Here is a 27,180-nt window from a genome sequence, read left to right as displayed (position 1 = left end):
GGTTTGGTTTATTTGTTCCTCGCTTTCTACAGATGGTGTTTGTAATATGTGGTACGGGAAGCAGCTATGGCACAGGGCAGAATGTGTGTTTGCGTCTGAATTACAGTTTCATGGCTTACTCGCTCCGTTTAGCATCCAAACTTTACAAGAGCAAAAAAAATCAAGCTATTTAAAGGATTGTTCATCTCATGATATATACAACTGGCCTTTAACCTCCACAGACGAGCTGTTAGCATTATCCGACGTCTCTTACATTGGTATGGAGGCATTTCAAATGATCGTGTTCGCAGTTGTCACCTTGGTAGAGTATTGCTGTACAACACTAGTGAAGAAGTCTAACAAAACGCTTCATTTCTTTACAAAACTATCCTGTGCTTTCCGAATATATACAGCTAGATGGTTATAGTATGCATTTGAGATGCGTCTCAAGTATGTGATCTTTACATTTGTTCTGTAACAGACTTTGTGCCAAAGAGGAAATGCCATGGACTGCAGTTTTATCAGGAAACCCACGACTCCCAGAATGCATTGGATGGAGCATATCGAGGATAATGAGGCAAAGGCATTACAAATCAAATCGAGTCTAAACGCATGAGAATGGATCTGAACTATACACGGTTTCAAGCCACGTTAAAGTCTTTCCTGTGAAGTGGGATTCCTTTTCAAGTGTGCAAAAATACTCTCAGACGTAACTTGGAAGATGAACCATTTTGTTGGTGGTTTTAACTATCGTGTATTAATTCAGTTCCTAAAAGTTTAATATGTTTTTGTAAGACCTTTATATTTGTGTCGGGTAGTTTTGTTTGCTTTTTGAATTTTAATATACATATATATATCTCTATTTTTCCCACTTTTATAAAATGACACACGATGATGAACCATCAACAATCTATATATATATATATTTATTTTCATATTCCTTTCTCTTTTCTAGAATATCTTATTTAATTTGAGATCAAGTTGCATTTTGCTCTTGTAAACAAACAGGTTTCAGAGGTTTGCCAGCCACCGTCGTTTGTTCTCTGACAGTCAGTCTCTTTCTCTGCGGTCACTCTTTCTTGCTCTCATTGAAGCAGGGCCCTGATTTGTTTAGAGGTGCTGTCATCATTTAAATGTCTTGTTGTATACCTGGATGAAAGAAAGAAGCTTTTAGGTTCTGCACATTTTTTAAAATTTTGTTTTATCCATGTACAGTTGGGAGGTATTGTACTGCACACTCACCTCAGTGCATTCAACAGTCCCTCTACGCTGTTTGAAGGCTGTTCTTTCAACACCTTGATGCAGCCCTTCATCTGCAAACGCACACACACACGCATGCAAAAACACAGCTTTAAAAGAAAGGTCACCCCTTTCTGTCCCTCACCCCTGACTGTGATCATGGACGCCCACTCACACACCCAAAAAAGCATACGTGAACAACCACAAACCCCTCTAGCGCTGCTCTAGATTTAGATGTACTACAATGTGTGGAGAATGTGGTAGAATCACACAGGATTCTCTATTCTATAAAAGAAAAAATAGGCCCCATATGACAAATAAACACCATAAAAGTAGGCCACATGACCTGTGTGCTATAAGTCACACAACAGCTTTTGTGTGAGGAACTGTGTGAAATCCAAGTCATTTAAAATGAAGTTTTTAAAAATGTTTAAAGTCTCTTCTACTCACCAATGCTGCATTTATTTACTAGTACTATTGTGAAATATTAATACAATATAAAGCAACTGTTTTCTATTTTAATATATGTTCAATTGTAATTTATTCCTGTGATGGTAAAGCTGAATTTTCAGCATAATTTCTTCAGTGTTACATATTCCTTCAGAAATCATCATAATGTGTTGATTTGCTGCTCAAGATACATGTCTTTTATGCTCTAATAATAATGGTTCTTATTTTCAATGTTGAAAACAGTTATGCTGATTAATATTGTTGTGGAAACCACAAGACACTACTTTTATGTAAAGACATTGATAATGTTACAAAAGACTTACATTGCAAATAATACTGTTCAACATTGAAAATAAGAACCATTATTAATAATTGAGCCCCGATAATAGAGCAGCAAATCAGCATATTAGAATGATTTCTGAAGGATCATGTAACACTGAAGATTGGAATAATGATACTGAAAATTCAGCTTTACCATTACATGAATAAAAATCTAATATTTTCACAATTACTGTTTTTTTTTTTGTTGTTGTTTTTTACTGTTATTACATAATATTACAGTAATCAGCAAATGAGCAAATATATGCAGTCTTGGTGAGCATAAGAGACTTATTTCAAAAACATTTTTTTTTTTTTTAAATCTTATTTATTCTAAACTTTTTTTACTAGCCTATATTACACAAAAGCTATAATACAACTATGGCCATTCTTCAGAATCATTTTTGGTAAAGGTGAACATATTTTAAGCAGTCCCAATTCACTTTCATTATATGGAAAAGAGTGGATAATCTGTCTAACATTTATTTCTGCAATAAATAGTCATACAGGTTTGGAGCAACATAAGGGTGATTAAATTATTTCAGGCTGAACTGTGCATTTAAGAAAGCAGTTCAGTTATATTCACAATATTCACAAAAACATTTGCCTGTAGACAATTTAGCCACATTTAGATGTATTAATTTCACTGCATTAGACAGTATCAATTAAAAAGCATGTGCAAACTAATTATACTAGGCATCACTTTTACAAACCAGTTTTGCAGTTTGACTGTAAACCAATTAGTCTCATGGTGAAGTGAATATATGACATAATTTCTTCCAAATTCTCCCAGTTCATCACATTAACTACAAATGTGATCCACTAACATCTGACATCCAGAAAGTGTCTAGATATCTTTTTTAAACAGTACAGTGTGACTATATAATGTGAAATATTTTGCTAAAAATAAATAACACTGAATTTGATATTTTGTTATAATCCAATGACATTCATAAATTTTAGGTGTGGCTGAAGTGTCCAAATAATTTTTGGGGTCCAGTGTACCTGAAACTAATAAAGTGTTCTTACATCAATCTTGGAGGTCTTGGCAAAGGCACCCACTGGATGAACATGGTCATAAAGGATGATGACGCCCACCATCACACGCATGCAGAACAGCATGGTGTCTGTGTTAGTAAAACGGCACCGGTACTCCCTTTGGACAGAAAATAGTGATCACTTTAAGCAAAATGTAATGTATTCTGGATAATAATCACATTGTTTTATTGAAAAGACGTTGAATCGGATGAACTTACGGAGTCTCCAACATGACACGGCACACGCAGGCCATAGTACTCAGGCAATCTGTGGTGTCTTCAATTGGCAAAGTCTTGTTCTGCAACATGCATAGAAATTAACACTGGTGAGAGCCTCTAGAGGGCGAAATTTCTGTTTTCTCCATTTGGTAGGAAGTCAATTGGTTGGAAATATGTATTTGGATATAATATCTAAAAGTAAAAACTTGAAACCAATACAAACTATTTTTTTCCCCTTTTTCTTTCTGTATTCCCCTGACATTGACATGTTTGGTTATATGTAGGCTACTCTTCATTAAAGGGATAGTTCACCCAAAAATGAAAATTCTGTCGTCATTTCTCTTAGTATGGAAAAAAAAAATACTATGGAAGTCGATGGCTACCATCAACTGTTTGGTTACCAATTTTCTTTAAAATATCTTCTTTTGTGTTCAACAGAAGAAATAAACTCAACAGGTTTGGAACAACATAAGTATTTTTGAACTATCCCACATTTGCAGAAGATTCAGTGAAATCATGAATTACCTCGGACACAAACTTAGTCGTGGCATTGCTCAGAGTTTTGAGCATGGGTGTGGCTTCAGCGTAGAAGAGCGACATCCGATTGGCCATTTCATTATTCACTTCATTCTCAGCTTCTAACTGTAATGTAAATGTAAAATGTTGCGTCAGATGATTAGTAACACATTAACCTTCCCATACAAATGCACTCTCTGCTCAGTCAATTACTTTTACACGTTTACTTTTAGGGGCATGCACACTAACAATGATTAGCTCAAACTGTTGGTTGCTAATACGTGCATTACACTATAAAACTTTGTCATGAGGCAGATCACATGAGCTTCACTGTCTGCATTTGAACTTTGTCACATTCTTAACAAGCTTTTCATTCAAACGAAGTCACCAACTTTAATTAAAAATGAATGACTTCTATTTTTTTTTTTTATCAGTGAATGCTCCTAAACAAGAAATAGCCTACTATTTCAGTTTTTCTACTTCATGTTTAATTCAGTATGTTAACTCGCCATCATTTCTTTGTACTGTGTGAAATTTGCTGGCATTTTCTGAGTAAAAAATGGTTTCTACACCAAATTATTTTCAGTGTAGTATTATTAAAATTTCAGCAGATTGTGAACTTACCTGCTGGTTGTTCAGCCGATTCCTGCTGATGGTCCTCCTATAATAACTAAAGTCGTTCTGTATGGCTGGATTTGTCATCTAGTAAAGACAGGATTTAGAAATGTCAAAAGCCCCTTCAGTATAGATTATTATGGAGACTACCGACTTCAAGTGATGAGAGAAATGTCGAGGCAAATCACACCTCTCACTGTGAAGATTTATTTCCTAGATGTCCATTCTCAAGGGTGCACTTTAGAGACAGACCAGCTAACAGTGTTGCCATTTAGACATTTTACTCGACGTGACTCTCAAAGAACTTAGGTGTGAGAGGCTTGACTGAGTGCAGATCTAAATATTTTAGCTGAGCTCATGCCACATGAAATCAAAGTGAGTAACGTGTGAGAAACGCTCACCTTGAGCTCATCAAAGCTGAGAGTGAAGTGCAGGATCTCTGCGAACTGTTTGGCGAGGGCCTGCTCTCTCTCCAGATGCTGCATGGGAGCGTAAGGTGGGCTAGTGAGGGCCTCCAAAAGACTGCGCAGGGCGTTCTCTGCAAACACAGATTGATTACAGATTTAATTGTCCTTTACAGATGATACAGTCATTTCTCTGTAGCAATTTGTCTTTTTAAATTCATTCGCAATGAATGCTGTTGTCGTCCATCAAGATTTCCGAAGCCTTTTATCATCAGTTTTTTCCCCCCACACTTCTGGCCTTTAATCTGATTTGTAATCCACACGGCATACCTGCATAATGTATCAAAAGCGCAGCACTGCAATATGTGTATTTGATTTCCATGGTTACCAGCACAACAGTTACCATTGTATTTACCTCTAACGCCTCTGTTTTGTATTTTTGTAATTGCTGCAATTTATCGTAAGAACCTGTGATCCCATCAGTGTTGCCTGGATACTGGAGAACGTTGGAAGCCGCAGCTGATGCAAGCATTACTGACTTCCAACTGCAGTATATGACCGTGATCATTAATGCATGTTTCTGGCTGCTTTTAAAACTCATTTAATAACCAAACTCCAAACCAATGTATTAATAGGGAATAAAATGACCTGCTGGCTGTACGTTATCCCAGTTATTATATGGTGGCTTACCAAATTTAGAAATATGATTGTGAAATATTGATTTAAGTTGAAATTATCTCTTTAAAACCCACTATATTGTGATTATTGTTGTTGTTATAGAAAATTCAATTTTGCAATAATAAATAATTAAACAATGTATTCTTTCTTTTTATTATTCTTATATATCTATTGTATTGTAAATACAGCCAAGTTACTTTTTCTATGGTTTAGTTTTCTTGCTTTAACTGGATGTTTCTGAGATTCTAGTCATCTATCAAAGATTGGAATACATATTGAAATTCTCCTAGGCCATATTACAATACATGCCAGCTATGAAAGCAGCATCAGGATATTGTCATGTATGACAGTGAAATATCCAGTGTAATCATCATTATACAAAATATATATGACCATTCGATGGCATTATTGAATCAGGTATTCCAGAGAGACATTTCATAAGCAGTGCTAATGCAGTTTCATCAATATTATCACTGCATTGTGCACTGTGAATTTATGCTGCAGGTCTGTGCTGTAACTGTTTAAAGCTGTTTCCTGTTTGGCGACTATAGATGTACAGCTTCACCGCCAGAGCTCAGCCATGTCTGAATGTCATTAGTATGCCTAAGCATGTCTCCAGAGGAGCTATCCTTTCCTCTCATCAAATATGCAGCAGCCCTACTATAAATAAGAAGCTGATATGTTTTATCTGGAGGCCTACCGAGAAACCTGACTCTATCAGCCAGGGACCAGATATTGCAGATAGCAGGATGTGTTGAGGAGGGTGGGGCCTCTTTTTCTCATGAGTCACTGCGATGCCATACCTTGGCAGTGAAAGGCTTATCTGCATGTTATCTGTCTGGCCAGAGATCTGCGTTTCTCACTAGTCAGCACTGCTGTGAAAAAAGAGGCAGCTGATCGACTATTGCAAACGGTATACTGAATTCTCAGCGTGCATGGGAGGCAGAAACACAGCCTCCTCTACGCTCTGCTGCCGCGGTTGCCATGCCAACTCTTTACGAGGTCAGTTGCAGAGGAGGACAGAAACGGATGCTTGCAGCACTCGTTGTACGCACGGTCAGCGCATTGGACGACTCGTGCACGCAAGGCTCATTACATGACTATAAAAAAAGACAACTGGAAAACAATGGCCACCCACTTACCTAGCCTGAGAGAAAATTCGTAGAATCTCTTGAGCTTGGCCACTAGGGGGCAGACTGCATTCCAGGCTTTCTCCTGCAGCTGGAGGTCATTGGGGTTCTGGATCGCCTGGAGGGAAGGACGAGAACAACTGAAACCACAACCTTCATTTACACTGACTATAAACTCAAGGTCATCTGTAGACTTTAAATGAAGTTACATTGTGCAATTTATTCAGCAATGCGAAACATTAACACCTGAATAACTACTGCACATTTGCTGTTTATGGACCAGAATGATTGAAAACTGCTCAAACCTTTTGCTTTATAATGCCTAGGTGCTTTATAACAGGTGAATTGACTCCTGGCTCAGGATGAATAAATATCAGTGGATCTTTCTATGGTAAGCAACACTATTACTGAAGTTAGGGGTTTGTACTAATAACCCAAAAAACTGTTGTTTCACTAAATTGAAAAAAAGGGGTGAAAAACACTACTGTTACATACATATTTGAAAGAAATTAATACTTTTATTCAGCAAGAATGCATTAAATTGGTCAAAGGTGAAAGTAAAGACATATATGTGTGTATATGTATGTGTGTATATATATATATTATAATATTGTCGATTAGATTAGCTGCAGTGTTCCGTTTTCTTGCTTTAACTGGATATTTTTGAGCTTCTAGTCATCTATCAAAGATTTTATGCTCACCATGCATAGCATCAGTGTATCGTCATGTATAATGGTGAAATATCCAATTTAACTGTCATTATACAAAAATATATGATCACGTATTAAGTATTACAGAGAGACATTTTATATTCAGTGTTAATGCAGTTTTAAAGAAATGAATTTCTTTTAATTAAAGAAATTAATACTTTTATTCAGTGAGGATGCATTATAAGTTGGTCAAAGGTGAAAAAAAAGAAATTTAGTCTATAACGTTACAAATGATTTCTATCTCAAATAAATGCTGTACTTATTTTTTATCTTCATATTGATTGAAAAAGTCTTGAAAAAATATATCACAGTTTCCACAGAAATATAAAGGAGCACAACTGTTTTCAAAAGTGATAATAAATGTTTTAGCAACAAATCATCATATTAGAATGACTTCTGAAGGATCATGTGAGACTGAAGACTGGAGTAATGATGCTGAAAATGTAGCTTTGCATCACAGCAATAAATTACATTTTAAAATATATTCAAACAGAAAATAGGTGTTTTAAACTGTAAAAATATTTCACAATATTAATGTTTTTGCTGTATTTTGGATCATACTTGGATCACACATTTTAAACCCTCTTGAATGATAGTGTATATTAAAATAGAAAACAGTTATTTCATATTGATATTGATATTACTGTTTTTACTGTGTTTTTGATTTTTGAAATTCAGCCTTTGTGAACAAAAGACACACAAATTATAAGTTTTTGTCTATTTATAAAATTTTTCATTAGTGATTGGCATTGCCCACAACAATTGTACTGTACATGCATATCTCAAACATGCACTTTTTAGATAAGACGTATTCTGTTTCTTCTAAATCTCCAGAGCAATCTAGCATTGTAGCAGCAGGTTTTGCAAAGGTAAGCACAACTAATAAATGCAAAAATAGCCCCACCTCTCTTATTTCTTGTCCTGCTCCATTGTAAGATTGTAACTCCGCCAGTATCCCATGGGCCTCTTCCAGCACGGCACTAACCTGGTTCCACACGGCTGTTTCGGCCTCTGTGGGCTGAGCATCTGTGGGCAGAAGTCAGATCGAGTCGGTCAGAATGTGACAGATATACATAAATGCTCAAAATATACACAGTCCTCTTTCAATTCCTCGGCCAACCTTAGTAATAGATCACCTTTGTCACACTATCACACTGATATCATTTCTTCTTGTCCTGATGGGTTTTGTTTCGGATAAATTGGATTGCGTTCAACCAGTGGACCAATAATTACAAGAAAGCTTCATGGTGTGAGTTAATTTGGTGCTAACATTGGATTATCATCATCTTTTGGCACCCAGAGGGGGAAAGCGCTTTCCAACGAGCTTTGAAAGATAGGAACCATAAACCCATATGGATTAATCTGGTAATGATGATGGTGTTATTGAGAGTCGGAAGTACATGAGGAGGATTTGGGTTGTGTCGGTGTGTCAGGATTTGTTAGCGCTGATATTAACAGCTCTGGTGGGAAATGTCGATGAAAGGCCATGGCCAATGAAGCAGCTCCATATGGAGTTGCTGGCAAGGCTGAGATGGGTTTAAAGAGTTGTGTCAGCTTCCAACACAGCAAGCATCAGGCATTTGATTAATAAGCTGATGATAGCAGGCAGGAAAGCAAACAGAATATCATCTTCTGGTGGACATCTTTATTTAGCTTTTAGTTTTTAACCACATGATATGCAATACATCCAAAACTTGAGTCCAAACAGCTAAAAATATAAAAATAATCCACAAGTAAACTCCAGTCCATCAATGAACTTCTTATGAAGTGAAAAGCTGTGTGTTTGTAAGAATAAATCCATCATTAAGATGGATTTTATTTATAATATTGCTGTCTCCTGTAAAAAAAAAAAAAAAAAAAGTCATCTCATCAGAATCAGGAGAGAAATATCAGACACTGTTTACAAATGTTAGCAGTCCATAAGAGTACTAAACAAATATGTCAGTGGATTTTGATGTAGGCTTTTTCACTGAAGGAAGGTTATGTGGATTATTAAACATCTTAATGATGGATTTGTGTCTTACAAATGCTGCAAAATGTTAATTGATGGACTGGAGCGGTGTGGCTTACTTGTGGATTATTGTAATGTTTTTATCAGCTGTTTGGACTCTCATTCTGACGGCACCCATTTACTTATTGATGAGCATTTGATGGAATGCTACATTTCTCCAAATCTGTTCTTATGAAGAAACAAACTCATCTATCTAGGATGTTCTGAGTAAATTTTCAGCAAATTTGAACTTTTTAGGTGAGCTGTTCCTTTAAGGTGTGCTTACACAATTTTGTGGGTGAAATCTAGCCATTTCAATTGGAATCTATTTGATTGTGAATTTCATCTAAAGGCGAAAAGGCTTCCTAAACAGATATTGTTCATAATCAAGTTGGACACACAAATTGGACAAAGGAATGTTTTTTTCACACACAGTTTCACTGAATTTTCGCTAATTTGACCACTCATTTTGTGTGAAGAATGTTTTAAAAAATCTTTTCCCACTTTAAAGAACCTTTTGTGGAATGGAAGGGTTCCATGTGTGTCAAAGGTTCTTCATGGAGCCATAGATGCCAATAAATAACCTCTGTTTTTACACTGTGTGTGGTGTACACAGTGTAAAAATTGCAGCAGGAGGAATTTTGTGAAATGCTGTTAATTGCTAGATCAGATTTCTCAAGCCTCTGTACGGTAAGTGATATGTGAAGCAGGGCATCTCAGCCTGATTTACAAGCACACTTCTGTATCCTGCATCCAAACAGACGGGCTGTAATGTATATAGAAGCAGTTAACCCTATCAGAGGTCCTTGATGCATTTTCTCTGTCAGTGTTTGACTGAATACACACATAGCTGTTTGTGCTATCAGCTGAGCAAACATACTTCAGTACAAACAAACACACACACTCTACACTTCAGTGTAATTGCCAATGGCTCCTCCCAGTTATGTCACCTCCGGGTCCGTTTGCTCATCCTGCCTGTGATCTTCAAAGAACAGAGTCTGAAGACAGGCGTCAATGCTACAGTAGCAATGTAATGTTTGCTTTCCCTTTTGCACACTTTTATTGTGCACCACACAAACCTTTTGGTTAATCACATTTATCAGAGCCTCAAAGCCTGTTTCTATGCCATTGTGTTTTATTTTTTATTTTTTTTATTTTTATGAATGCCATTAGTGGCACACTAACCCCATTTCAGAACTGAGGAAATGTAAACCAGTGTGGTGTAATGCAGGTGATCATTGTTTCGCTGTCACAAAATCACAAAGTAAAGATCGGGAGAGCGGCTGTTGTCCAATTTTTGTTTTTGCTTGTTGTATTCAACATTCTTTATATTATGCAAATTCTGCTATAGCTATAGGGTCAAAGACAAGAATTGTCAAAACGACATTTTAAAAACACACACATGCCAGGTTATCTATCTATCTATCTATCTATCTATCTATATATATATATATATATATATATATATATATATATATATATAGCAGTTATACCGTTTTCTTAAAAATATTACCATAAGAAAATGTGTGGTATTACCATCATATATGTGGTATAACCAACAAGAAAAGTACTTTTACATAATTACACCTTACACCTTAAATGCATGTGAGTAATAATTATCATTTTCAACCTTTTTTTGAAAGTAAAAGATATTTTTATATAACATTTATTTTTTAAGTGTTTCTTGAATACAATTAAGTTTTAGCAGTTTGACTTGACAACCAAACTTTCTGCCTTTAAAATGTCAAATTATCTGATATTTTTAAGAAACTTAAATGTTATGCAAGTCTACATGGGGTCTTCGCTGTGATGATATTTCTTGTTTTTGTTCTTGTTGTATGGCAATATGTTGTTTACACCAATTATAATATATTTTATTAATAATTATTGCTTATTGCTTTTTAAGAAATAATTAAAGATTATTATTATTATACTTTTTAGAGACATTGTTTATATAAAAAAACATTTAGAAATTGAGTCATTGACCCTATAATGTATTACAGACAAATGCATTACACTGTATGTCTTGCGTCACTTCAAGAACGTCTCCAAACAATTGAAATATTATTAGAGGAAGGACAACCTATGTTACAGACTGGACAACAACCACTCTAAGTCTTCCGGGTTCTCACACTTGAGGGACAGGAGTTTTATTTCCTCCATAAAAAAGGAGATGTTAGGCATGTAGCTGTTAGAGGTGTCATAAAAGGAAGGATAACTCAGGAGGGAGAGAAGTGCTTAGGTAAGGGTTAAAAGGGAACACGACATCAGAGAAAAAGGAAATTGAGGCTCCCCTTTCAATAGGCAGCTTCCATTCCCACTTCCTTAAATCCTCAGACTGGTTAATAATGCATTCTCACACGCACACACACTCACACACATCCAGATGCATGGGACACACAGGAACAGATTATGGAGCCAACACACTTTACAAGTCTGCAAAGGTTTGGGCGAAAAAGAGGAGATAAGTTAAATGTTATGTGATTATGCTTTCCATCCCACTCTAACTGCTAAAAAAAAGCATGGCATTCGTACGACGAACTTTAATTCAGCGGATCACAGCTGACCTGGAGAGGAGTGCAAAAAAAGTCACGTCACAAATCGAGGCCACCGAAAAACCCTTGAATGCCAGGCATTGATGCACAAACAGAGGGATGGCGGAGAAAAGGAAGTGAAAATGTAGAGGACAGCGAATGAGGAGGAACCATGATCAAATGGGAAATAAAAGCAAACTCAAAACATAAGAAGCTGATGGTCTCACGTTCAAAGTCAAGGAAAACTATTGGGCCATGCTCAAGTTCGGTGCAAGCCAGCAGTTTCAGGAGATTTCCCATGATCCCCCTGGAACAGAGAGAAGGGAGAAGCGTGTGGGTCATGGGAGATGTGGCAGACGTGTGTCTGGTGTTGGGTGTGTGTTCGTGTGAATGTGCGTGGAGTCTGGGATGGGGGTCGGGGCGCATAGGGTGTGGGATGGACTTTAGGTGTCGAGATTCTCGGGTGATGTTGATATGGTCACACTGAAACTCCCTCTTTCTGCTCTCTTTCTATACATGAATGGAAATGAGTGAACACAATCGTGAATAGAGCAAAAAGCAACAGTTTCCAAAAACAAAAAAATAATCCACCTAGAGGATGTGTCTACACCTGCTCCAACCCTGATACCTCCATCTCCAATCACACACACATACAAACTTCCGAGCACACGTACACACACCGTACACCAGCGAAAAACTTACTTTCAAAATCCAGGAAAAAATGAGGACAGTTCTCTAAATCCTTGCCAAGGACCTTAATGAGGTTCCCCATGGCCGGCAAACCTGGGCAAGGAAGACAAATACATACAGTACAAAGAAATACAACGTAGATGACACTCATTAGCAAGACTCCTAGACTGTCAGTGTGTATTTTTACTGCGAAAACACTGGATGTTGTCATATGCTGTGGTAAGAGACGGACTGTGCATTGCATAAAGCTGGAAAAAGCTGCTAGTTTTTCATAGGGTAGACTGTACTAAAAAGGCTGTTTGTGTCTGAAATGATTCAACGAAATAATCCTTCTGACAAAGTGCTGTAACACTGCTGTGATACAGTGTTTGTTGTGGGGACAGAAAAAAAGTTATTTTTTAAAATCAATTTTCCTTTTCTTCATTACGGCAGTGTGCTAAAATTAATGCATGCCTTTAAAGATGTGAATATTATGTTAGTCTTTTTCCTCCACTATGCTGTTTGTTGCAATGCAGTATTTGAATATAATACAGGAAAACAGCAGAAATAACCGCACAAGCAGGAACAATCACCTTTTTGTGGTGATCTAGCATTGTGTGACTTGAGATATACAGTAACATATAATGGTAATATAATGGCATGGTAATATTAAATGAACTCACATTAACACTGTGTAGTAGCACATAGCTGAGGTCTGCCTGTCCTAACCAGCTGTGACTCAACGTTTATAGCAAATCTGACTGTCCATACTGAAAGCGAAAATGCTATGTGACGTGACACATTTATAGATAATCACTTATGCAAAGTGGGATTTTGGACCAATGAGATTTCATCATGGGCAGGGCTAACCAGCTCAACATAACATAAATAGAACTAAATGATTGACAAAAACTCTGATTTGCTTCGAATAAATGTCTTTGCTGCTTGTTGCTTTTTGGCATTGCATTTGGTCAGAATATAATGTTATACCGTCAACATAACCGTTTTGTTTGTTAAATCAGTTTGCATGCACTAAATGAAGAGTTCAGATGCAAAAGCCTCTAAATGCCATCTGAAATTTTCTTCTAAAATGAGCATTTTTATCAGGCTCCTATATTTATGTTCAGTTATTTCACTTTAATTGCATAGAAAAGGACCTATACATTGCCATTAGAGTAAAATAACTGAACCTAAACATAGCAGCCTGATAAAAATGCTCATTTTAGATGAAAATTTCAGATGGCACTTAGAGGCATCTGAACTCTTCAAATATCAACTGCAGTTGGCAATGGACACCAAATGGTGCAAGTAAAAGCTTGCATTAGAGGAATAATTATGGACAGACTAGTATATAGAAACATTCATGAAATAAAATAGCTGGATTATCGTGGCACTGATGATAACACAAAACCCATCATGGCATTTCCCAAGAGACACAAATGCGCATATTGGCAGTGTGCGAAATAAGAATCTGGCTGTTTCATATCTAGGCTTTTAAATCTTTCATATCAAGCCATATCCTTCGCTTATGGCAAACAACGCAAAGATGGCTCCTCTCAGCCTGTTTATCACTTAAGAGGCAATATATCCTCCTCTGCCTGTCTCCTGGCAACCACCAGTAGAGCCCTGTTTCCATGGCTGGACCACATTGCCTCTCCCGCCTGTACTCTCTCTCTATCTGAGGCTTTCATCATCTACCAGCCAAATCCTAGTCTAAAGTATAATAGTCTTTCTGTGTGTCTATATGTCTGTCTGTTTGTCTGTCTCTATTTGTCTGTCTGACTGAATCTGTCTGTCTGTCTGTCTGATTTGTCTGTCTATCTATCTGTCTGTCTGTCTGACTCTGTCTGTCTGTCTGATTTGTCTGTCTGTCTGTCTGTCTGTCTGTCTGTCTATCTATCTATCTATCTATCTATCTATCTATCTATCTCTGTCTGTCTGTCTGTCTGTCTGTCTGTCTGTCTGTCTCTATCTATTCAATTCGATTCAAAATTGCTTTATTGGCATGACTAAAAAAAAATACAATATTGCCATCTCTATTGCTATCTATCTATCTATCTATCTATCTATCTATCTATCTATCTATCTGTCTATCTGTCTGTCTGTCTGTCTGTCTATCTATCTATCTATCTATCTATCTATCTATCTATCTATCTATCTATCTATCTATCTATCTATCTATCTATCTAACAAACATTATCCCTTGTGCCTCATTCCAACAGAAGCTCTCACGTAAACCGCAGATCCATCAATCTTTTGTCTCCCCCAAAGATCTCACTGAAAAACTGAAACTGTCATCCAATAATTAATCTTCCATATCTGTCACATCAATAAAAAGCATACAGCTTGACACATATGACTGTACTTTACTTACCAGCCAACAAATGTTTGCCTTCCTTCTTCCAACTTCCTTTAATAAAGCCTCACTGTGCTAGTCCTTTTTCCACTCCTGAACCCAGCTGTGAAGAGTCCGTCTTAATGCGGCTGGTGCCGTACAGCCCCACAGGAACCCTCTCAGCCTTACCAACGGTCCCCTCTGCAGCTCTGCGTTCAACATCGCTCTGCTCTTTTCACACTTCTCTTTTTCTGACAGCTATTTAAAGGCAGGGCTTAATTTAAAAGAGCTTGGTGAAACCATTTCTCCGTGGTACCACTATATATGTATGCTTGGTTTAGATAGGGTAAGAGGTTAGAGAACTGCTGGCTTATACTAGTGCAGGGGTTTACCGATAGCTTGAGCTCTCTAGCTGCAGTTTCCTGTGTACAAAACATATCCTCTGCTGAATTTAGATGAACAGAGTCATCGATTTGTGCTCTGTAGTAAAAGAAAGTACCTAATCTTTTGTAGTTTTTGCTATTTTCTAGTTTAAAATGATCTGTGATATATTTTTTTTTGTTTGGGATAAAGTGAAAAAAAAGGAAATTCATTAAAGCAGACTTTGTAGAACTAAATACTGAGAACAGAGTCCCAGTGTACTTAGTTATAAGGAAGTGACCCTGGTGACAGCTTGTTGGGCCGACCAAAAACGGATCGCAACTGCCTGAGACAGAAACTAGAGCAAAAATTTGTGCTTACACAGCAATATCACACTGTCCCTTTCTGATTCGCACAGACTAGTCCAGACCTGACCAAGGAAATGCATATTTATTGTAATGCCGCATCCAGGATGTTGCATAACTTTAACACTAAAGCTTTTGTCTCAAATATCTGTTGGTTTCATTACTGCATAAAGAGATGAATGGCAGACTGCACTTAATAAGCACGGCTTCAAAGATGGAAACTAATATCTATAAATGTTTCTGCATGGCATCTGTTCATAGGCTATTTTTGATTGGAGTTGTGACTCTGCTGTTTGTGCTGAAACCGATGAGAAAATCTGCGCTATCACAAAGTGGGCAGACAGAATGCAGTTGCTTTCAGACACTTTTTTTGCCTTGTATTTTCACATCTTTTTCTCACACATGGCGCCATATGGCTTGATGAATAGGGACGCATTGTTTTTGGTCCATACCTTTGCTTGCGATTTTCCTCACGGAGCACTTCACTGCATCAAATGAGAGCCTGTATGTTTCCCCTGCAGTATCACAGCATCAGCCTCCACTACCTGAAAGAAAGAACGAGAAATAAAGAGATGGTCAGATTAACATATTTCAGAAAAAAGCTCAGAATACGAAAAACATGGCATCGCATTTTTCCTGCCAAAATCTCTCCATGTTTTGAAAAAGAGATAAATAAGCCTTTTAGGATTTTTTTTTCTTTCTATTAATGACATTATTTTCATGACCACTATGCAAACCTCATCAAATCCTCATAACTGTAATTAAAAAAAAGCACAAACAAATTTTATTATTATTTCTGAGAACAAGATTAGTGCAACTCATTAATGCAAAAATACATATCATACAAACTCTGAAGCACCTATTTTAAAATTCTCATTAAAAACTGAGAATAATAGGACTAAAGTAATTTGAAAAAAATTTGTCAGAATGAATAAAATATATAGAATGGTTCTATAAGCTAGCAGTACTTATTTTCTTTAAGCAAAACATGAGTCTTTGTTCATTTGATCACAAATCTTAATATTGGGTTATGGATGTGCTTACATACAGTGGCTTGTTTTAAAGCAGTCAGTCAGGCAGACAATATAGTGACAAACCTCTGGGGAGGGATTCATGGGATACATTCGGCAGGTCACAATCTGATTCATTTCTTGAGTGGCACGGCCAGCCACCAATCTATCATCACACACACACACCCAGTATCACCCTCAAAATAAGGAGGCATGTTAACAGTTAGCTCAATGCATTATGCGGCAATGTCCCTCATAAATCTGAGGCAGTGTGCAGCATCATGCAGCACACAAAGCGATCTGCTCACTGCAGTGACTTTATGACTGATATGATCCTTCTTCATCTAGAATATCAAGCCACCAATCCGAACTGCAGCTGTGGGGAACCAGAAACCATTGTCAGCGAGTGTCCGCTGACTCATTTCAACGGCGGACTCGAGCCTCTACACCTGGCTGAACAAAATGTTGTTCTGTGGCTGAGCACACAATGCAAACGCTAAGAAGAAGAAGACCTAGAATAACATCTGGTTATCTTTTACCACACTAACATGATGTAAACTGGCTCAGGATCAGTTTTACTGTAGTTCCACTGAAGTGTGTCCATTTTAGATGTTAAAATGCACAGCCTGTGCAGAGACAAATAAGGATACAATTTAGGTTCATTTCACATAAAAAATGTAAACACAATGTATATGTAATTGCATTTACCAATGAAATTACTTAAAACTTACTTAAAATAAAATAATTAGATACACTGATTATGAAAATGTTTACACTACCGTTCAAATGTTTGGGTCGGTAATACTTTCTGAAAGAAGTCTCTTATGCTCACCAAGGCTGCATTTATTTGATCAAAAATATAGTAAAAACAGTAATATTCTGTAATATGCTAAGGTAGTAACTAAAATTAAAACAATAAAAATAAAAATGTTACTTAAAATAGAATATTAAAAACTTTATATTTTAACATTTTAATTTAGCTTAACTTGATGCACTAAAACTGAAATTAATAATGAATAATAATAATAAAAACTCTCTATAGTCTCTAAACTAAAAATGACAAAAACACACAACAAAAATTATTTAAAAAATTGACTAAAATCTAAAATTAAAAACTGATTCACAATATTAATAAAAACAGTTATAGTTTCTCAATCATACCATAACTGTTTTGTTTGTTTTTTCAGTATATATTTTACATTGTAATTTATTCCTGTGAATGGCAAAGCTGAATTTTCAGCATCATTACTGCAGTCTTCAGTGTCACATGATCCTTCAGATATCATTCAAATATACTGATTTACTGACATTTCTTATTATTATCAGTGTTGAAAACAGTTGTGCTGCTTCATGTTTTTGTGTAAACCAGGATTAAAAAGAGTGAATCAGAAGAACGACATTTATTTGAAATATATTTTTTTGTAACCTTAAAATTGTCTTTACTGTCAATTTGAATTAATTTAATGCTGATACAGTATAACCATTAGTCTATAACCAGTAGTTATTATTAGTCTGTAAATGGTACGCATGAGCGTCGAATACATTGGGGACATGTAACACGAAACTACACCCCTGAATGGTAGAATATAACAATATGTTTTTCTTCAAAGGTCACTAGCAATATTTAAAGTGTTGATGCATGCTGTGGAGTTTCAGTATAGTCCAGCAGAATATGACCTGCAATTGAGTTCACTGCAGCGTTAAGAGACTTCAGACTTATTGACTGTGCAGAGGACAGGGTCACCAGGGACCAAGAAATGTCTTTGAGAGCATACCTAGTGCATAGATCAAGCCCGTCCACCCCCAGAAGAAAAAGAGTGTTTAAATGTCAAAGGATAAAGATGTAATGATTTGTACAATATAGTTCTGACTGATGTTCATGTCACAGTGAACAAAACACAAAGTCGAGCATTTCTTAATGAACTTTGACCTTTGGCAGCAACATCCTAACAATGCTGAGGCAGGACACAGTCACTTCAAAAGGACTTTATCTAAAGGACTTGCATTACAATAAAGAGCTCTCCGAGAAACTAGAACAGATGTTCTCTTCCGCATTCACCCTTTAAAGAAGGCCCGTTTAAAGCCCGTTTATAGTTCAATTTGCACTAACGCCGAAATTAGTGAGAATAGATTCTATGCTGTTTAAAAGAGCACTTTTTTAAAGAAAATACACCTCTGTTTTAGAGTCACCAACAGAGCAGCTCATGAAACATGACCAGAAAAACTGAAATCTCATTTATTGTTGAGTTTTAAACAAACTGAGCCACTGGGGTAGTACAACTTTGTACCTTATCTACACTTTAAATGTGCATTTTAGTACTTAAGGGTAAGATGTAATCTTGAGGAACTACTATGAGGATTAAATAAGACACAACATTGCCCCTTTAAGGGTACTGCTGCAGTGACAAGCTGTTGTATACAAAAAGATGCAATTTATGCACATAAATTGTACATAAAAAGCACATTGGTCGAGCATTGTGTTCTGCAAATATTGTAGGCTCTATAAATTGCTTCTGATGTTCCACATTTTTAAGTCTCTTTGAATAAAAGCATCTACCAAATGAATAAATGTAAATTGATGAATAGGTCCAATTTTTCTATTCAAAATATTATCACAAGGAACATTCAGGCTTAATGTGAATAGGTTTTAAGTATGTGAAAATACTGTTTGCAAATTAGAGTCAAACTACAGTAAAAGCCTCCAAGCCAACACATTATTAACATTGAATGAGGCACCCGTTTGATCGGAATGTGCCTTTAGAAGGAGGCGTCTTTTATTTATGATTTTAATTCATAAAGGTATTATATGGGTATGGTGTTTATCAAAAAAAATGGCTCCTTAATATACTTAAAACATACAAACATGTTTTGAAAGCACTTTTATATTTATAAGAATAATGAAAGTGTATATGGATAGTGGAAAGAAATGAACAAAGAGCAAAAAGCTTTTTCAGTTTTATTGTCAAGTTTTCTTAAACTCTTTATTCTCAGGCAGAGAAACCCTTGTGAAAAAGGGGTAGACTTTTGTAATAAAGTCAATTTAAAAGTGTTACTTTGATGTACATTGTGAAGTACATTACTACATTTAATTTGATTTGTTGACTAACATACTAAAGCCCATGTTAACTATTTGATTATATCGCTGCTAGTCAATATTACAATTTAAAGTTAATATATTAAAATGTACTTAATTGCAACTTAATCATTTCAAATGTGTAATTAAAAATATATTTAAATAAACAATATACAAGTTTCAATAGAAATGGCAATTAAGTATATTTTAGTTTACCATAAATCCTTGTCAGTACATTCAACAGTAAACATTAACATATTTTAAATACGGTACAATTATGAAATTACATATAAACATGTACTTCAGTCCTCCTAGAGTGGGTGAGAAAAACATTCTAAGGCTAATTGCATTTAATATAATTTGCATTTAAACGGTAAGAAATTTTGGACACACTTTATTTTAAGGTCCAGTTCTCACCATTAAGAAACCATTAACTATGACTTCAGCCTCAGTAAACTACTAATTTGCTGCTTATTAATAGTTAGTAAGGTAGGATTAGGGATGTAGAATATGGTTATGCAGAATATGTGCTTTACTAATATACAGCCAATATGTTAATAACAGGCATGCTAAGCAATTAATAGTGAGAATTGGTCCCTATACTAAAGTGTTACTGAAATGTTCATTTAATTACAGTAAACATACAAGTAAGTGTCCAAAAGCATCCTATTAAATGCGTTGCATGCTTAAGTGTACCTCTATTTCGCAAGGGAAGTCATGGAACAATAATTGTGATGATTTCTCCTTTCTTTTTCACTCCCCCTATCCCTCTCGCTTCCTGTCTGTGACATGTCCAACTTTTTTAATGAGCATCATTATAGCTTCTACAGTGTGTGGAGATAGCATTAGCCTAGCATGGCAGGTCCTCAAAGAGAAATGGGTATTGACAGTGGGCTCGCCTCTGGGCTTGATGGGAGATGGCAGCGTCAGCGGCGGATGAAGCGAATGAATGGAAATCCAATGCTACAGCTGACAGGGTTGAGACGCTCAGCCATCATTGGCCCCTTGTCACCTACACCAATACCAGAGAATAGCAAAACATGCTAGCGCAGGAAGAGGAGAGAGAAAGAAGGGAACAATTCTCCACCGCCACCCCTCCCCCATGCTCTCTCCATCCACGGCGCTGGAAGAAAAAAGGCTGAGACCAGAGAATAGCGCGCAGGGCAATTGCAAATTAGCATTGTGTGCCTTTGCTCAAGGGCTGACAGGAGACAAAAGTCTTGATCGCAGAGAATCTCTTATTGTTTTGCTCATGAGTGGAATTAATTGTAGCACAAAATGAAGCTTTAGATTTTGGATTTTTCCAATGAATTATATTTTAAGGACCTTATTAGCAAAACACAATGCAAAACAATGAGCAAACATCAAACGAACTGTCAGGAATGGATAAATGGATTTTTGATTCCACTGTTTTGCTTCATTATCTCCTTAATAGAAATACAACAGCAATATCCAGATCCATAATAGCCAAATTCTACCCTCAGGCTCATTTTTATCTCTTGTTTTTAAAAACCAAAGCATCCCCTGAGAGTATATGATGTGTTTAGTAGCAGTTTTGTCAGCAAAACACAAAAAGCATCATTAAGAGAGTGACCATTTGCATAAAGGCATGTGCCCCATGTATTGTGGTATTGCCGTCTTCCCCCCTTTCTGATGGGAAAACAAAAGACGCTACAGCCATTGGTGTGAATGAGCCATTCTGAAAGGTCATCAAGCAAACCATATTGCACTAAGGTCTACCTGCCAGTTTGTGTCTGTTTCACCCATTTCTCTGGCTTTCTCACTCCCCGTGTGGAACACACCTGCTCAAGGTCAGGGAGCAAAACCAGGTGCTAAATATAGCAAGAACACTTGCAATCTCCTTGGAATAATGCTCAAATCACACATGTTTGTCTGATGTCTTGTTCTGGAAAGACCAACATGAATTTCCAGTGCTCCAAGCTGTTATGCTGGTCGGTCTAACTGGTGGACTGAAGAAGTCTTGCTGGGATATCAGCACACTAGCATCTCGTCCTGAGGACCAGCATCCAAAAAACATATGATAGTTACCAGCTATGTGGGTCCTTATATCAGGATTATATCATCTCATCAAAAGGTTTTTGCAATATTCAAAACAGAATAAATACGAATCCTAAAGTAGTGATTCTCAGATGACTTTGCTTGCAGATGCACTCTTCACATTATGATCATAATTATTATTATTATATTAATTAGTGAGTTATTTTATTTATTCATAATTTTCATACACCACTGTGTACAAAATTTGGGTAATGTTTTTTTTTTTACAATAAGACCCCATTAATTAACATTAATGGTTAATGCGGTAATTAACAATAACCACGAGCAATACATTTGTTGCAGTGTTTACTAATCTTTATTAATGTAAGTTAAAAATATAGCTCAGGCCGATTAAATAATATAACAATATAACTATGTTTATATCTGCAGACATAACTTTTGATTTTAATCATGTATTCGTAAATGTTGAAATAAATATTAACTACAGGTAAGATTAATAAATGCGTTATAAGTATTTTTCATTGTTAGTTCATGTAAACTATAGTGTAATTAACAAAAGTATTACCGAAATTTGCTATGTAAATAAAATTGCCTTGCCAAAATTTTTTTTAATAATGTAACACTATACAAAAATGTACTTAAAGTCAAGCATTGATATTTATTGTTAATATGTTGCCTATTCCTTGTATTAATTAAGTGATTTTTATTAAGCCAAATTTATTGCACAAAAGAAATATTTTTCCTGATTCCAAGTGAACCTTAATGCCATCTAGGTCATATACTTTTGATCTTGGGTAGTTTTGTTCATGTTTTTTCAAAAGTGAGGGCATGCGATGTACTCTGTGCATGTTTTATTTGCCTTTTACTAAGTGACAGAAAAATTGACACCAAAAAAGAGTGTGGTTGGATGCACAGCTCAATCACGAGGAGGCTTTTGATACCCATAACTAATGGAAATTTCAACATGACCCAGTTTAAAAACTTGTGTCTTTGGAGCGAGGATATTTGTATTTGTGTTAACTTGCTCCTCAAGCTTCTGATTGGAAGTTTGGCAGCAACTTTCCTGCTCTCGCTGGTCTGATTTTGCAGGGCAAATAGACAGATAAGAGGAGATGAGAACCTGGGTATCAGCTCCACCATCACTCACTTTCCCTCTGCTCCACAGAGCCTGTCTGCCAAATAAAAAGTCTCAGTCTTGTTTTTATCCTACTGGTCTGGTTCTCAATGTCCCAATAGAACCTTTTGGGAAAACCTGTCTGAAAACAGTCATTTTTGCCATTCTGAAGCTACATAGTTGAAGATGAATTATTTCAGATTGTTCCACTTTCAATTCTTCGGGCAAAGGACATTTTGACGGTTTTGGACATACAGTACCTCTGCAATTCTCTCATATTTCCGAATGTGGTGATACACTGATCATAAAATGCATGCAAAAGCATAAAATGGTCTCAGAGACTATCCACTGTCATCTAGACACATCATGCCCTTCTGAAAGAGATCTGTGAGTCTGCAGCAGTGTAAAGTGTCTGGCCTCTACATGCTATGGATGCAGATAGGCATACCGTCTCACATAGCGCTGTCTCAGCCGTTGCTCTCGCCTCAGGCCTGTAGGAAATCAAAATGTGGACACAGGTCACCGTGACCTAAGTATCTGTAACCATTTCCTGTGACAGCCGTTTTGAGCGATGTACATATTGTGTAGCTACTTCTTGTATGTACGTAAGAAAATGGAGTTTAATTTATTTGAAGGATCAGTGCTAAAACGCACTTGAAGCGAGACACTGATCGTGAAAATGGCAAAATCAATCACAATTACGTTCCTTACAGTTAAACACATTGAGGGTAAATGAAGTTGCAAATTCGTTCAATTAATTATACACGTTAAAAAAAAGTTTGATAAAAAGCCTGACCTCGTTTAGCGAGACAAATTTTTAAGCTTCCTTTTGAAACTTCATTAATATGCCATAAGATCCATTGGCAAAATTTGTGATATTATTCCTGTAAGTCATTAAAGTGAAAGCATAGTGGGATTTTAAGAGGGGATCAGACATGCTATTAAAAGTAGTATGTGTGTCTTTACACTTTACAATGGCTCTGTAATCCCTCATCTTTTGATTTGCAATGTCTTTTGAACTTAAGTTAGTGGTGTAGACATTAATCCAGCAATTTCATAGCACACAGGTTATCAGTTGACTGGATTTGGTTAGATTTGATTAATTTGTATTATCAGGTCGTTTAAAATTAGCCTTGCGTTTTACTGAGGTTTCAAATTTAATCCATTACGCCTCTTATAAAAGATGTCAGCAGTCTCGTGGAGATAAACGGCACCAAGCTGAAGATCGCACAGCAAGGTGTTCCTTTTAAGCCATTTATTTCATATACACAAAGAAAATATTTAGAAAAATGTGTTTTCGTCCATAAAATGAATGTCAATGGTTGTCTGAGCTCCAACGTTTTTGAAAATATCTTCTCTTGTGTTTTGCAGAAGATAAAATGTTATGAAAATTTGAAGCAACTTGGGGCATCACTACACCCTTTTAAAGTACTGCTGTAAAATATTAATAAATCTTTACATGTCAATGAAGATTATTGTATACTGACCTGAGAATAATTTTTCTTATGATATTATAATAGTGTTTAGCGATTTAGAATCAGAACTAGTAATGCCAGATTCGCAAATGATTCACTCTGTTGATCAAATTGGTCAAGCAAGTTTGCAAAAAGGTCTGAAATTGTTTGTGATTCATTTTAATTCATTCATTTACTCAAATATTTTTTTTGTTTTCCATTGTAGAAAGCAAAACTCGCAAATGTATTGTTTGACGAAGCAGCTCTTTATTGCGCGTGCAGTTTGTGAATGACTCTGTACTGCAGGTATAGACAATTTATATCCATTTGTATCCAAAAATATGGGGGCCTATGCCACAGTACTGATGAAACGCTAGAAACGCCCCTGGGAGTGACATGAGGGTAAACTATATAAATGACATCAGAATTTTAATTTTTGGGTGAACTGCCCCTTTAAGTACCACAAAAGAAAGTTCTTGGTGTTCTGCACATTATTCAGCCCTCGAGCTTGATGCATATGTATTATAATGCACGTATGGGTCAAGCTGCAGCAGTGATGGTGAAAGCTTGTCCCAAGGTTAGCAAAGACATTTCAGCCCTCTCCTCTCCTGATTCCCACGCTCTATGACTGTCCAGCTTCAGGCCACTTCCCTGAGACACACATGACATGCCACCCTCTCTACCCTGACCCACTTACAGTACAGCACATATATAATGCTCATGTGGAAGGTGGGGGTCAGAGTCACTGCCACCAGCACAGAACCAGAAATCACAAATCAGCAGAGAGCAGAACGCTGAGAATGAACAGCTACTGTATTAAGCTTTATTGGTTTTTCTTTCTTACTGCCAGTAGATTTTTTTATACAATTCATCTGAAATAGGAAGATGACAAAGAGAAACCGGTCGGCGCTATCCATCTAATCTGATTGTAACAAAGAAGAGATAGAGAGATGCATGATGGAGACGAGGTTCAGACAGTCTGTGACATGGAGGTAGAGAGATGGAAAGGAAGAAATGCAGACAGGCATGTTTCCATGGGCGAAGGGGAAAGATTTGGGGTGAGAAACTTGCATCATTGGCTGCAGCCAATCAGAGGCCTCGTATAAAATGTTCAAAGGGAGTGTCCTAGCAACAGACAAGTAAATACATTTTCAGCCTCAGATTGATTATATATAAAGGTAAAGCATATATTTGTGATAAACTGATGAGTATTTGGTACTGACACCAACTAATGAGGTATATAATAATTTGATGGTCAAATTCAAAACTTTTTTGTTTAAAAATTTCTAGTAGTAATAAAATATATATATATTCATATATTTACTGTCAGCTGCATTTATTTGCATTAATTTTGAGTAGGTTACACATCAGATTTGGTGTGATTCAAGTTCTTTTTAATATACGCTTAGAGTCTTGTGTACTTGTGCCAGGAACAGTGATTTTATATAATGACTAAAAACGAAAGCTCACCACCCTCGCAAATTCATTAGTAGTAAATGTCCGATTTTGTAGCCACCTAGGCAGATTTTTTCCCGACGTGTCAGGGGTCTGGCAACCAAAAGCATTCATATCCTGACATGTATGACCAGACTCCATATTTTAGGGCTTCATTCATACATCCACATCTCTCCCCCTCAGGTGTGAATTTCCTCTCCCAAGTACACGAGAGCGAGCGAGGATCGAAAAAAGGAGTGGTTCGTCTCTCCATTCATGGTTTCATTCATTTCTCTCAGCCCTTCACATGCTACATGTTTTTAGCTACAACAATGCACAAGCATGCACACATACAACCGCATGCAACCTAATTAGCCCTGTGTGGTTTCTGGTTTGCACTGAATGCCTGTGCAAATGTCACCGGGGAATAAAATATAATTTCTATGAAGATCAAGCTGTCACTTCGCTTAAAGGGAAAGAAAACACTCATACAGTGCGCCTATAAAAGCGCCCCTGACTATTTGCCCATAACGCCTCCTTATGCACCACTGGCCTCAGTTAATGTGAGAGGATGTGTATTGATTAGGCTAATAGGTGCGTTAATTAGCTTCACTAAAGCAGACGGTTAGTTTTACAGGACGTGTAATGCTACTGGAGTATTGTGTGTTTGCGTGTCAGTGTGTGTGTGTATAGGCTGCCATGTGCTGCAGTGAAAGAGGACGAGCCCCAGTTGACCGATCGTGGGGTTGAGAAAGTAGAACACCCCTTTCCCTCTCTCCTCCAATCCCTCGCTTTTTCTTCTTCCGCACCCAGCCGGCTGCAACGGATGCCGGTACAGCATCACCTAGGTATCGCGCTAGCCTCTCTCTCTACCCAAGCAATTAGAATGAATGAAGCAGAAATGAGATACAACAAGGCTGACACACAAAAAAAGCAGGAAACAGAAATAGTTAGCGTGCCCGCTTACCGGCTCGGCGTGTTTCAGGGATGTAACAGCGGTCCAGCTCTTTCCGCAGGCAAAAGGAAGAAGAGAAAGGATGGAGGGAATAAAACAAAACAGAATAAAAGGGGGAAAAGAGCAGGGCCAGAAACAACACTCCTTTATCCCAGGGAGCTGAGACTGTGGGTTTCCCTAAACGCACGGCTAGTGTCTGCTTAAACCACAAGCTCACGCTGAGTGTGTGCGTCTCTCTCTCTCTCTCCCTCGCTCACTCGCTCACATTCAGTCACCAAATGGTCTCTCTCACTGTCTCTCTGCTTTCAAGACAGTCCTGCCTAGCAGCTGCTCATCTATGAGAAATAGAACGCTCTGTTCCTCTCTCTCTTTCTCGCTCTCACAAAGACCTCCGCTAGCCTCTCCCCTTCACACCCCCTCCCCCTAACTAACAACTGACTGTTGGTGTAGGACTGGGGTTGGGGGGGCGGGAGTGTGCGAGTATGCGAGCGGACCGTTTGCACGAGCGTTGTGTTTGTTTGTGCGAATTAGGGTGGGGGGATTTAACCCTTCTCCTTCAGGCTGCAACAGCAG

General features: G+C 37.1%; 1 protein-coding gene across 6 annotated transcripts; it reads right to left on the bottom strand.

Moving 5' to 3' along the window:
- Positions 1-890: 890 nt before the first annotated feature.
- fam49al (family with sequence similarity 49 member A, like) lies at positions 891-26,961 on the bottom strand. Of its 6 annotated transcripts, XM_058753984.1 has the most exons (13): positions 26,620-26,961; positions 16,646-26,521; positions 16,001-16,093; positions 12,522-12,602; positions 8,200-8,321; positions 6,598-6,703; positions 4,775-4,911; positions 4,383-4,460; positions 3,768-3,884; positions 3,243-3,322; positions 3,016-3,142; positions 1,222-1,292; positions 891-1,128 (listed from the first exon to the last, which is right to left on the bottom strand). In XM_058753984.1, the coding sequence occupies exons 4-13, from the start codon at positions 12,589-12,591 to the stop codon at positions 1,065-1,067; spliced, it is 972 nt and encodes a 323-aa protein (XP_058609967.1). In that variant the 5' UTR covers positions 12,592-12,602; positions 16,001-16,093; positions 16,646-26,521; positions 26,620-26,961; the 3' UTR covers positions 891-1,064. The 6 variants fall into 6 exon arrangements, with proteins under 6 accessions (XP_058609967.1, XP_058609966.1, XP_058609968.1 ...); XM_058753983.1 differs by having other exon boundaries at positions 16,001-26,521; XM_058753985.1 differs by lacking the exon at positions 16,646-26,521.
- Positions 26,962-27,180: the final 219 nt, after the last annotated feature.

This window comes from Onychostoma macrolepis, chromosome 19 (genome assembly GCF_012432095.1).
Source record: "Onychostoma macrolepis isolate SWU-2019 chromosome 19, ASM1243209v1, whole genome shotgun sequence".
Lineage (NCBI taxonomy): Eukaryota > Metazoa > Chordata > Actinopteri > Cypriniformes > Cyprinidae > Onychostoma > Onychostoma macrolepis.
This window is presented reverse-complemented; position numbering and strand designations above follow the sequence as displayed.